Here is a 12,037-nt window from a genome sequence, read left to right on the forward strand (position 1 = left end):
GATAGGAAACTGTTACCAAACAGTTTTTAACTAGTGAAAGTCTTGTGCACTTGTGTGGCTATTAGACACTCAACCATGCTTAGATCAAATAGTTTTTAAAAAGAGCACCAGTTGTGTGTACTTGTATTTAAAAAAAGTGATTTTTATTGGCAAGAAATAAGCAGCAAGATAATTCAAAAGTGGTTTGCTCACTGTTGTTTCAAGTATTCAGGCTGGGAGATGCCAGAAACAGATGAGAGGGAAAATGAAACAATTTCACAACTTCATCAGGTTAGGACTTACAAAGAATCTGAAGGTATGGACAATCTTCATGAATTTTACAGTGAGAGTAAAGCTATGGAGGATACAATCAAAAGGCAGAATATAGTATTAATGGTAAGACTCTTGGCAGTGTGTAGGATCAGAGGGGCCTTGGGGTCCGAGTCTATAGGACACTCAAAGCAGCTACGCAGGTTAACGCTGTGGTTAAGGCAGCATATTGCGTATTGGCCTTCATTAATCGTGGAACTGAATTTAGGAGCCAAGAGGTAATGCTGCAGCTATATAGGACCCTGGTCGACCCCACTTGGAGTACTGTGCTCAGTTCTGGTCACCTCACTAAAGGAAGGATGTGGAAGCCATAGAAAGGGTGCAGAGGAGATTTACAAGGATGTTGCTTGCATTGGGAAACATGCCTTATGAGAATAGGTTGAGTGAACTTTTCTCCTTGGAGTGATGGAGGATGAGAGGTGACCTGATAGAGGTGTACAAGATGATGAGAGGCATTGATTGTGTGGATAGTCAGAGGCTCTTTCCCAGGGCTGAAATGGTTGCCACAAGAGGACACAGGTTTTAAGGTGCTGGGAAGTAGGTACAAAGGTGATGTCAGGAGTAAGTTTTTGCGTGGAATGGGCTGCCAGTAACGGTGGTGGAGGCGGATCCGATAGGGTTTGGGTATTTGATCCTCCATAATATTCCGCCTGGGGATTTAAATTGGAGGTGGCAGTGTTTTTTTTTTTTACAAGGTCCAGTTGCGAGCTCGACATCAACCTGGCGCGGATGGAGAGCGCGCTCGGGAGCGGTCTTTCACTGGATCGAACTCGGGGAACCTCCGTTCTCGATCCCGGCGCTGATCTCACTGCGCCATCAGGGTCTTTTAAGAGATTTTTGGATAGGTACATGGGGCTTAGAAAAATAGAGGGTTATGGGGAAGTCTAGTAATTTCTAAGGTAGGGACATGTTCGGCACAACTTTGTAGGCTGAAGGGCCTGTATTGTGCTGTAGGTTTTCTATGAAGGCAGTCCATTATAAACACCAGGTGCCTGTGCTATTTTGTTCATTTACAGTCAATGAAAACATGGCAGAGTGCATTGAATGAATTCCTGTCAATAGCTATTAGGAACTAATACAGTTTTATAGTACTGCAGTAATACGAGTAGTTTCTAATTTGCTGTTTTTCCCCATTCAGATACACAATTTGCTATTCAGTTAAATGGCAGTTTGTTTTCTTTTTTTAAAAATATCTCTTTTTAACTTTCCATGAAACTTGGACTGATTGTGGAAGCCACCAAATTGGGCCAAAATGCACTGAATTCACTGGAACAAAATAACTGGAATTCAATGTATTATCAAACTAATAATGGCTAATCAGCCTGGACACTCTGCTCAAAAATTGCCTTTTGCTGGCAAGATCTAGGATAAGACAAAGGAGATCACAGGCTTGCAAACAATGTGTCCAGTTGGAGTATTGCCTGATGTGCTCACTCATCTATTGAAATCTAAACTCTGGAGAAGACAAGACCTCCAATGGCCCGTGATTCAGGGACAGCACAGGTCTGCACGCTGGCACATTTATGATCAGTTAGAGGGCCTGCATGTAGATGAGAATTAGAAGTTTGCCAAAGGTAGCAACACCTGCAGCCAAAAACTAACAACACAAACTAACGAACAAAAATGTTACCAAAATTTCTATTCCAGCAGGTCCAAGGGGACCAGGGGGTTCAGCAGTAAACTTTTCACACAGGCTCCAAGCAGAGAGGACAAATGACCTGCTGATACAAATACACATAGGCTTTGCTGAGCTCCCTAGCTGACAAAGTTTGTAAGTAAAAGTGGTAACAACATAATACATTCTGGGGGTAAAATTAACCAAATATTAATGAACTTTAAAAGGATCTGGAGTTGTGACAGGTTTTACCCCAATTAAATAGGCTCAGGCCAAACTGAGTATTGACTATATACAATAGTTGTGGCTTTAAGGTTGTTCCCCTTTAAGGATTGTGTTACAACTTTTAAGGATTGGCATTTTGGGGGTTGGATTTTAGTGTCCCTTGTGCTTTCTGTATGGGAAGGGTTGGGGATTGGGGGGGACCTGATGTTTTTGTTGGTGTTTTTCCCCGTGTGAGTGACCGGTTGGTCTTTTTGCTTCAAGAGGGGGCGATTGGAGGTTTGATATTATTGCTGCTGCCTGCCACCCCCCCCCCCCATGTGGGCAATATGCCAGTTGTTGCTGTGTTTTTTTTTAAAAAAAGAGGGGGGTTGGGGTTCGATGTTCTAGCTGCTGTTTTCCATGTGGGTGATCTGTTAGTTTTTGTGCAAGGGAGGGGGTAGGGGTTTGCGAGTTTTTGTTTCTTTCTCTTTTTTTTTTTGCACAGGGCAGGGTTAATATCTTTTCTTTCAATGACTTCCATGCTTTTCCCCCCCCGTTTCGTGGCTATCTGGAGAAGACAAATTTCAGTTGTATTTTGCAGCTCCCAACAGTGCAATGCTTTCCCATTCTAATACATCCCTGCAACTTAGTCTTGCCCACATGGCCAACTACTCTAAAGGAATTCTTCTGTTATCTACCCACACCACAGGTCAATTTATAGTGACCAATCAACATGCCCATACATCTTTGGGAGCATGATTAATAGCTACATTAACTAATGCCCTCCAAAAATATCTTAAGGACTTTCAGCCAGCACAAAGTGTTTGTGTAAACATTAAATATAGAATAGGATGAATGGTGGAAGCTCACAGTCACGAATGCAAGTTACATGAAGAAAAGGGGCTGGTGGGAATCTCTACTATGGTTTCCAATGTGAATCATCATGCCATGTGTGGCTGCTCAAAGCAGGGAAATGTTTCAATTGCAGAAAGCAAGGACAAATCCTGTGTCTAGGACTAAACAAAATTCAGCAGCCCAAACAAGCAAAGTCAAGTAGTGCCCTGTGAGGAATGCACTTTAAGCAGCATTCATTTTTTTCAAATCAGTCACACAACTGTGATAGAGGCAATGCTTTCAAATTCAAAGATTAATAATTAAAACACCTGTACAACTGTTTACAAGTACAAGTGTACACCTGTTGATAAAGCCACAGACTGCTTCATCATGAGAAGAGAAACTTTTCACCAAAACCACAGGACAGTTCCATTAATGAATAGTTTAATATTGAGAATATACTCTGATAAGACTGAACATGCACAAGGACAAATGGAACATGAAGAACTCTATAATGTGCCAAAGACAAAGCTACTGATTATGCTTATGACTGAAAAAGGATCTAGTGCTTTCACGGTGTATATGATGAATAAACTCTGCGTATGATGCCCAAATCACCCCTGACGAAGATGGCAGAGTTTGTCATTGAAACAGTTATAGTTGATAGTTGTGCTTAGCTGGACGCCTGAGAAGTTTAATCTATTGAGAAACCAATTTCATGAGGGGAAGAATGGTTGAAAGTGTGAAGGGTGGATTGATAGTCAAGGTAGATATTACAACTTTGTTTAAAGCTGCTTCTGGAATAGTATGAAGATGTAATTAACAAATAACTCATGAGGTCACACATAACAAACCAAACTATCTACAGTAAACAGACTCAAATGATGAAAAAAGCTGATGGAAGAGCTAAACAAACCAAAAAGCTGTGGGACACTAACAAGTGGCAGGATGATACATATAGTGGTGATAGCTCGGGCAGCCAAGACCATCCATCTCTAATGAGATTAAGGTGCCTTAATAATCTGATGAAAGACAAGATTCATTTTCAAGGTTTGTAGGCTGATTTGGCAGAGGACAAAATTAGATTCGACTTGTGCCCAAGTCTAGTTAATGCAGATATAGAAAGCCAACACCATTTCAAATTAACACCCACCAAGCTACAGCAGGGAATAAAATAATTTCCAAAATTACTATGGCTGAGATGACCATAAGATATAGGAGCAGAAGCAGGCCATTCAGCCCATCGAGTCTGCTCCCCAGGATATTGAAAATTGTCTGTGCAATCAAGACAAACCCAAGGGGAAACCCCTTTGAATAGAGGAGGGAAGTGCTCATCAACATAGCATCAAGTTTAAGAAAGGCAGCTATTCTTTCACACTGAAGAAAGTGATTTATTTATGTCTATAAGTCAATGTTGTGGCCTGTTAAAAGGTTCAGACCGTCGTCATAGCTAAAAGCACTGCAAAATGTAACTGAGCTCTGGGGCTCCAAGGTAATGGTCTTCCACTACGCCACATCTCTAACCAACCTTGCAAGCGTTGAAACCACTTCACTAATTAAAAAGACACAAATTGAGATGATAGGAAAAGAAAAATAATCTGCTAGAACACATGCCTTTTTCATAGTAAAGAGTCATCACCGAGTCCTTTTTGGTACATCAGAACATAAACTAAAAGCTAAAACTTACTTGATGCATTTCTAAACATGAAGGTCAGGTGATTAGCCACATGTGACCATAAGCAGCTCTATTTATGTATCATACATGTAAAGTACAGGAAAGACAAATCCAAAAGAGAAAGTTTCAACCTGCAAGGTAGAGCTTGTGTACCAAGATCTTCTTACAGGTTGGAGATAAGTGTACATGATCCAAGGCATTACCCTGTGAAGATTGGGAAAAAATTTGAAGATTGGAAAAAAATCTGGAGTCCTCATAGATTACAAGTTTCTTTGCATTTTTCTCCTGGGAATTATGCACAAGCTCAAAGTACATACCATATATTACCCTGAGATTCAGAACAGAATCAATGAAAAACTGAACAGAAGACACACAAAAAAAGTTAATAGACAACAGTGCAAGTACAAAGAGAAAAAAAAGCAATAAATATCAAGAACACAAGATGAAGAGACCCTGAAAGTGACTCCAGGATATGGATACAGTTTCAGTACTGGGGTGAGTGAAGCTATCCCCTCAAGTTCAAGAGCCTTACGGTTGAAGGGTAATAACTGTTCCTGAACTTGGTGTTGTGGGTCCTGAGGCTCTTGTGCCTCCTTCCTGATGACAGAAGTGAGAAGAGAACAAGGCCTGGATGGTAGGGGCTCTTGAAGGTGGATGCTGCTTTCCAGCAAAAGCACTCCTTGTAGATGTGCCCAGTGCTGGGGAGGGCTTTACCAAGATCTTCTTACAGGAAATGCAGAAGACATGGTTGAAGATGCTCCCAAAGAGAACCCACAAACACTCGCGAATAAACAACATTCAATATTTTGGTTAAGAGTCCAGATAAGTCAATATCACAAGAGCCCAAGAAAGGAAGATATTTCAGCCACAGCTAATGAACATGCAAGTTGAACAAAATTAACACCAGGTCAGAGAAGACAAAAACATGTGCTGCAATGAATCAGTCCTTTTAAAAAGAAAATCAACATAGTATGCACCAGTGATCCAGGACTATAAATTATTTTCTTAAGGAAAATAGCATTTCAACAGGCAGCATGGTAGCATAGCAGTTACACTGCCAGCAATCTGTGTTCAATTCGGCTACTGTCTGTAAGGACTCTGTACACTGTCCCCATGACTGCACGGGTTTCCTCCCATGTTCCCAAGCCATGTGGGCTAGTAGGTCACATGGGCATAATTGAGCACCGGGTGCTTGTTTGACCAGATGGGCCTGTTATCATTCTGCATCTCTAAATTTAAAAGACTAACAGCTTTTTCAGCTGCAAAAACCTTTCTATAGAGTTCCCGACACAAAGTGAAGACTCAACAAATAAACTACATATACTTGGACTTCCTGTGTCTCACAGCATCGCTGGTGATTTGGATTCAACACTGATGAAGACACAGTGAAACATTTCCAAAATAGGGCAGTGTACAACTTGGGAGGGGGAAACTCAGAGGAAAAACATCAATGAAACCAATATTCTTGTGCACTTTCTACAATAATGAAAGGAAGCCATTTAATTTACTATCCTCTGACAATCTAGGTCATTTATTATATTATTTAGATCTGCTTCAGGAATTTTCAAAGCTGACAGTGTTTATATCTAAAGCTTCATAATTTATGGAGAGCTTTCAGACAAGTGACAGAATCCCCTCATCTCCATGACATGCTTGTATTGAAGTACTGTAAAGAAGTATGAAGATCCTCATACACTTCATTCTGACAAATCTTTATATTTTAAGCATAGGGTCTGCAACTAAATTGCTGAACTGTGGCAAAACAATTCACAGTTAAATAGACACCTCTGGTGGGAATCTGAAACGCAGTTTCTTTGCTGCCCCAAGTGGACTGACTCACTGCAGATCATCAATCTACTGTTTAAATACACAAAGCTGGAGTTACTCTTGGAAAAGGATGCAGTTCAGGGTGAGGAGTTCAATCACACTGATCAAAGACATTAAAAACAAATAACCTTGAATTTAATAATCTGATTCAAAAATCCTATATATTGGGCTCAGATTGCATTAATATTGAAATACAAAAATGCAAGTTTATTCATATTGACTTTATCTTCCCCATTAAATGAGTAGTAAGCCCTTCAGACTTCACTTTCCATGTAAATATTTTCTTAGTTAATTCCTCATTTCTCAAAAATTTTATAAAGACTTAGCTTAACAATATGGATTGGTTAACCTTTAATCAAATTCTTTGAACGGGAGGTTGATTGCAGCAATATTTCTAATGACAAAACAAATTGGTGAATATTCTGCATGAAAGTTATTCCTCTTTAAAAAACAAATAACCTTTAGTGTCAGAACATTATATTTTACATCTATTAGACAGAAATATCAGACTATTTCTGGTCATTTTCTCTTACTGCATCTGGATTTAACCAATGGGAGTAGGTCAATTTGGGAACTACGTCCTTGCTAAACAGTGCAGCCTATGTACCACAGCGTATCAATTTGTATGATTTCTTTTCCCATTTAATGAGCAACAATTAAATACAGATGAAAGTTTCTAATCCCCAAACGTAGTTTTAAAGCTTCCATTGCGCAATAGAGTAGCCAGCCGATTCTTTTAACTTAATTATTTCACAAACAAATGTGGAATAAAGTAGAACTTAGCAAAGACGCAAGTCAGAGCACAAAGTTCACAATTCAATGTCAATTAAGGAATTTTTCATAAGCTTTGTGAAGCATTACAGCGCCTCAATAGTAGCACGGTACCAGCTTCCTTTGGACTTTCTAAAGTGATCTGGTTATATCGATAAGGGAAAGTACAGCTCTAAATATTTTAAAATATAAACTACTAGATACCAAAACACTTGACTACTTCCTCTTCCAGAATCCGACAGTCACAACTCATTTATGAGTGTTCCAGAACTTACATTACTTACACGTAATGAATAGCAGTGAAGAGACTTTCAAAACTCGCAACAGGTCATTAGAACATGTGGAGCATCTGCTTCGGACACAAATTTCTTCCACAACTTAGACCAACATCAAAAGGATAAAAGTTAGCCGCCTAAAGTAATTCAACCGATTCTCTTAGCCCTCCGCTGTATTATTAAAGACTGTCAACTTTCAAAAGGTGCTAAAGAGTTTCGTTTTTCTTTCCATCTTTTCAGAGAACTCCTCGTTATATCGAATGGGGATGTGGGGTAACCATGGCTGTTTCAATATGAGAGGACATCCTTGGACATAAATCACAATGCACGGCCTCGCTCAGTCACAATGTATAACAAATTTACTCTTTTTAAAATAAAAACGGGATCGCTCTCTCTCTCTCTGGCCCCACACGCGGCCGCCTCCCACCCCTTCCCCGGTCCAGAGCCCTCTCACTGCCAACCATGCCCAATTTACCTTCCGAGCTCCTTGCCCACCAGCGTGTAGCAGTTGTTGAAGCTATCGCTACAGATTCGGGTCTGGATGTCGGACACCAGCCCGCTTCGTGGGTGGGTCATGGCGGCTACAGTGACCACAGTCAACGTGGGTGAGAAAGGACGGACACTAGCAACACCGGTGTACCGATACAAACGCCGCACCGCCTGCACTCCTCCACTGCCGACTCTCGCCAGCGGCCAGACTACACACCCTCCCCCAGCCCCGCCGCCATCACCATGGAGACACCGCTGATTGACAGCACGGGACAAGCGTACGCTGCCGTTTCCATTTAAAACGGCAATGAAACAATCCTATTAAAGAGCCGTTCAGGTGAAGGTTAGCTAATTAAATGTTTATTTTTACCCCCTTATAACTTCCACCAGCGTTTACGGAATAATCTTATTACGTTATTAAAAATACACTACCCTGCGCGGAAGTGGAGACACGAACGCAGGATACTGGGGCAACAGAGTAGAAAAAGTTGCGTTTCTGTGGAGACTTTCACAGCTTCAATTCATTCCGAAGCTTTTCAGCCAGAGAAGATTTTTAAAAAATTTTTGTCGAAGCTGCTGCTGCTGCTGCTTGCGCGGGGGAGGGGGCAGAGGGGGCTTTGGGGTTCTAATGTTCTTCTGTCGTTTATTCTTTTTGGGGTTATTCTGCTTATCGTGGATGTCTACGAAGAGTAAGAAGTTCAGGTTGTATACTATATACATTCTCTGATAATAAATGGAATCATTTGAACCATTTAAACTGTTGTAATGTGGAGAATGTTATGCAGTCTGTACTCAATAAAGCCATAAATGTAGCACATGGAAACTGTAGATATCAATAAGGTTCTTAATTAATATTTTGCAATTGCCTTCATGAGAAAAGGAATGATGACACTGTAGTTAAGTGTGAAATATTAGATGGGATAAACATACTGAAAGGAGATTTGTTAAGGATTCACTGTCCTTGAAAACTGATAAATCACCAAACCCAGATGAAATGCATTTCTGGCCACCAAAAAGTAACTGTGGAGATACTACAATTTTTCAGTGCACTTTGGCGACTGAATTGGTGCTGAAGGTGTGGAATGTTGATGACATCAAACCTTTTTTTTAAAGGATGTAGCGATGAAACCAAGAAATTGCAGTCCAGTTGGTTTAGCATCAATCTATGGCAAATTATTGGAATCCATTCTTAATGTCAGTACACAAGTTCATTTAGAAAGACAAATTAATCAGGCACAGTATTAGGGGGAAATCTGCTTTGAGAAGAAAACAAGATCAATAACAGCAGTGTTAAATGTAATCGATGGGCTTTAAACAAGGTACTCAAAAAGTCCATGCAATCTGGGGATTGGCCAAATTGGATCCAAAATTGGTTCAGTGGCAGGAAGCAAATGGCAATGTTTAATGGCTGCTCTTATGACCAGAAGGCTGTTAAAAGTGGGTTTCCTGAGGGCTTGGAGACTCAGTCACTTACTTTTTATTGTATATATTGATTTCAATCTAAATGTAGCATGCAAAAATTATCTGTTGTTGATAGTGAGGAGCTGTAGATTGCAAGCAGATGGTCTGGTCATGACCTGCACCAGTTAGAGAATTTGTTAATGGAATCTAATCCATCAATAATAAACCATATTATTAAGACTGCATTCTTTCATTTAAAGAACATTGCAAGAGTTCAATTTCTTATCTCAAGATGCAGAAAAATTGATACACACTTTCATTTCTAGCTGATTAGACTATTGTAATGTACTCTTTTCAGGACTGCCTAAGAAAGATATAAATCGGCTGCAGTTTGTTCAAAATACAGCAGCAAGAATTGTTACCAAAAAATAAAGAAAATCTGAGCACACTTCACCTGTTTTGTCATCATTACACTGGTTGCCTGTGTCCTTTACAATCAATTTTGAAATACTCTTACATTGTATAAAAGGCTCTGAATAGCCACTCCTCCATATATTTGGGGTGTCTATCCCCTTACATCGCTAATGATAATCTTAAATCTGTGAATATTGGTTTTCTTAGTGTTCCTAAAGCCAAGCATATAAGAAATGGTTATGTGTCCTTTTGCTCTTATGCACCAAAAACCTGGAATACTAATACTGTGGAACATTTCAAAATGCTTCTTAAAACCTATTTTTTTTAAAGTAGGCCTAGTTATAGGATTATTTGATGTCTGTTGATGTTGATTACACTTACATAATATGGTATATTCAATGACATTTTATTCTATATAATGTCTGTCTCTACTTATGATTTTTAAATTTTGTCTCATATTTTATGGCTATATTGATTTATTTTTATAACCTATGTAAAGCATTTTAAGCCTGCATCTTGATAGGAAAGGTGCTATATAAATAAATAAAGTTATTACTAATCCAGAAAAGGATGGATTATCACATCTGAGGATGTGCAACAAGGCAAAGGATCACATGACAGATTAGATAATACTGAGTTGTGTGGAAGGCGTTAGTAACCTTTGATGACAGGAGATGTCAGGAACTTTGTTTAAAACACATGGGGATGCTATATTTCATTAGCTGAGGAACTCAGTAACATGGAAGTTATGTTAAAGTTATATAATTTACTGGTTAGATCTTTCTTTGAATATGGGATACAGTATTGGTCATCAAAATGTAGGAAAGTTATGACTGCATTGGAAAGGGTATGGGGAAAATTTACAAAGATATTGTTGTTCTGGAAAATTGTAGTAATGAAGAAGGGTTGGATGAGATTGTGTTGTTTTCTGTGCAGTTCCTTTCCTGCAAAATGTGGGAAGTCAGGGAACCTCACAGTCTCCCTAATGACTAAAACTATGGGAAGTGCAGTGGGGTCTGGAAAGCGCAATGGGATCAAGGAATAGAAGCTGGTGTTTGATAAACTCAGGATCTTCTACAAAACTGAAAGTTTCATAAATGAGACCTTACCTGAGGTGGTGGTTCCCAGGATACAGGCTTAAGGTAGATGGGTGACCACCAGGAAAAGTAAGTGGAGTGGGCAATCAATACAGGGTTCCCCTCTGGTGATTCCCCTGACTAACAGATACAACTTTTTGAATACTATTGAGGTAGATGCTCTTTCCAGGGCTGACAGCAGTACTCAGGTCTCTGGCACTGTGATTGGCTCTGAGCTCCAGGTTGAAAGGATGCAGTCAGACAGGGCGGAAGTAATGAGATATTCAATGGTGAGGGGAGACAGACAGGAGATTCTGTGGGTGCAGAAGAGACATCAAAATGTGCTGTCTCATGAGTGCCGGGCTTAAGGATGTATTGGAGTGGCTGCAGAAAATTGTTGAAGAGAAGGGCAACATTCAGAGGTTATTGTACGGTACAAGTTGGTACAAGTGACATGTGTAAAATGAGGGATAAGTTTCTGCAGAATGAATATAGAGGGTTAGGTAAGTAGTTAAGAAACAGAAGCTCGAAGGTAGTGATCTCCAGATTAGTTTCAGTGCCACGTACTAGCAAGGTCAGAAATAGAAAGGTAGGCTAGCTGAATTTGTGGCTGAGGGGCCTGTGCAGGAGGCAGGGAATCAGATTCTTAGACCATTGGGATCTTTCCTTGGGGAGAGGCAACCTGTACAAGAGAAAACAAATTGCATTTTAAACAGAGGGGAACCAATATCATTGAAAGGAAATGCGTAAGTGTTGCTCGGGAGAATTTAGATTGACCAGGGGGTGGGACCCTGAGCAGGACCAAGTCATAGGAGAAAGCAGTAGCCAGCAAGAGCAAGTTTAGTCATCAAGATAGCCAAGGGCACAATAATGGCAGGGAAAAGAATACCTAGTTATACTGTAAGTACTTCAATGCACAAAGTTGAACTGATAAGGCAGGCAAGTTCAGAGCCTGGATTGGCTCAGAGGCTGGTATATTATAGCCATAATAGAACCATGGCTAAGAGAAGGGCAGGGCTGACAATTCAATATTGCAAGATACATATGCTACAGGCATGACAGAGGTATGGGTAAGTAAGGAGAAGGTGGAGCTTTTTTGGTAATAGAGGACACAACAACAGGACTTAAAGATGACATTCTTGGAGGA

The 12,037-nt window shown here is 40.1% G+C and overlaps 1 protein-coding gene across 1 annotated transcript in view; it reads right to left on the reverse strand.

The window, feature by feature from the left end:
* Positions 1-8,214, reverse strand: part of stk17a (serine/threonine kinase 17a) — a 97,069-nt gene extending 88,855 nt beyond the window's left edge. The window contains exon 1 of the mRNA XM_072253629.1: positions 7,986-8,214. Within this exon, the coding sequence (XP_072109730.1) occupies positions 7,986-8,086 (101 nt within the window). The 5' untranslated portion in view covers positions 8,087-8,214. The remainder of the gene's footprint in view (positions 1-7,985) is intronic.
* Between the last annotated feature and the right edge of the window lie 3,823 nt (positions 8,215-12,037).

Source organism: Mobula birostris, chromosome 3 (genome assembly GCF_030028105.1).
Source record: "Mobula birostris isolate sMobBir1 chromosome 3, sMobBir1.hap1, whole genome shotgun sequence".
Classification (NCBI taxonomy): Eukaryota; Metazoa; Chordata; class Chondrichthyes; order Myliobatiformes; family Myliobatidae; genus Mobula; species Mobula birostris.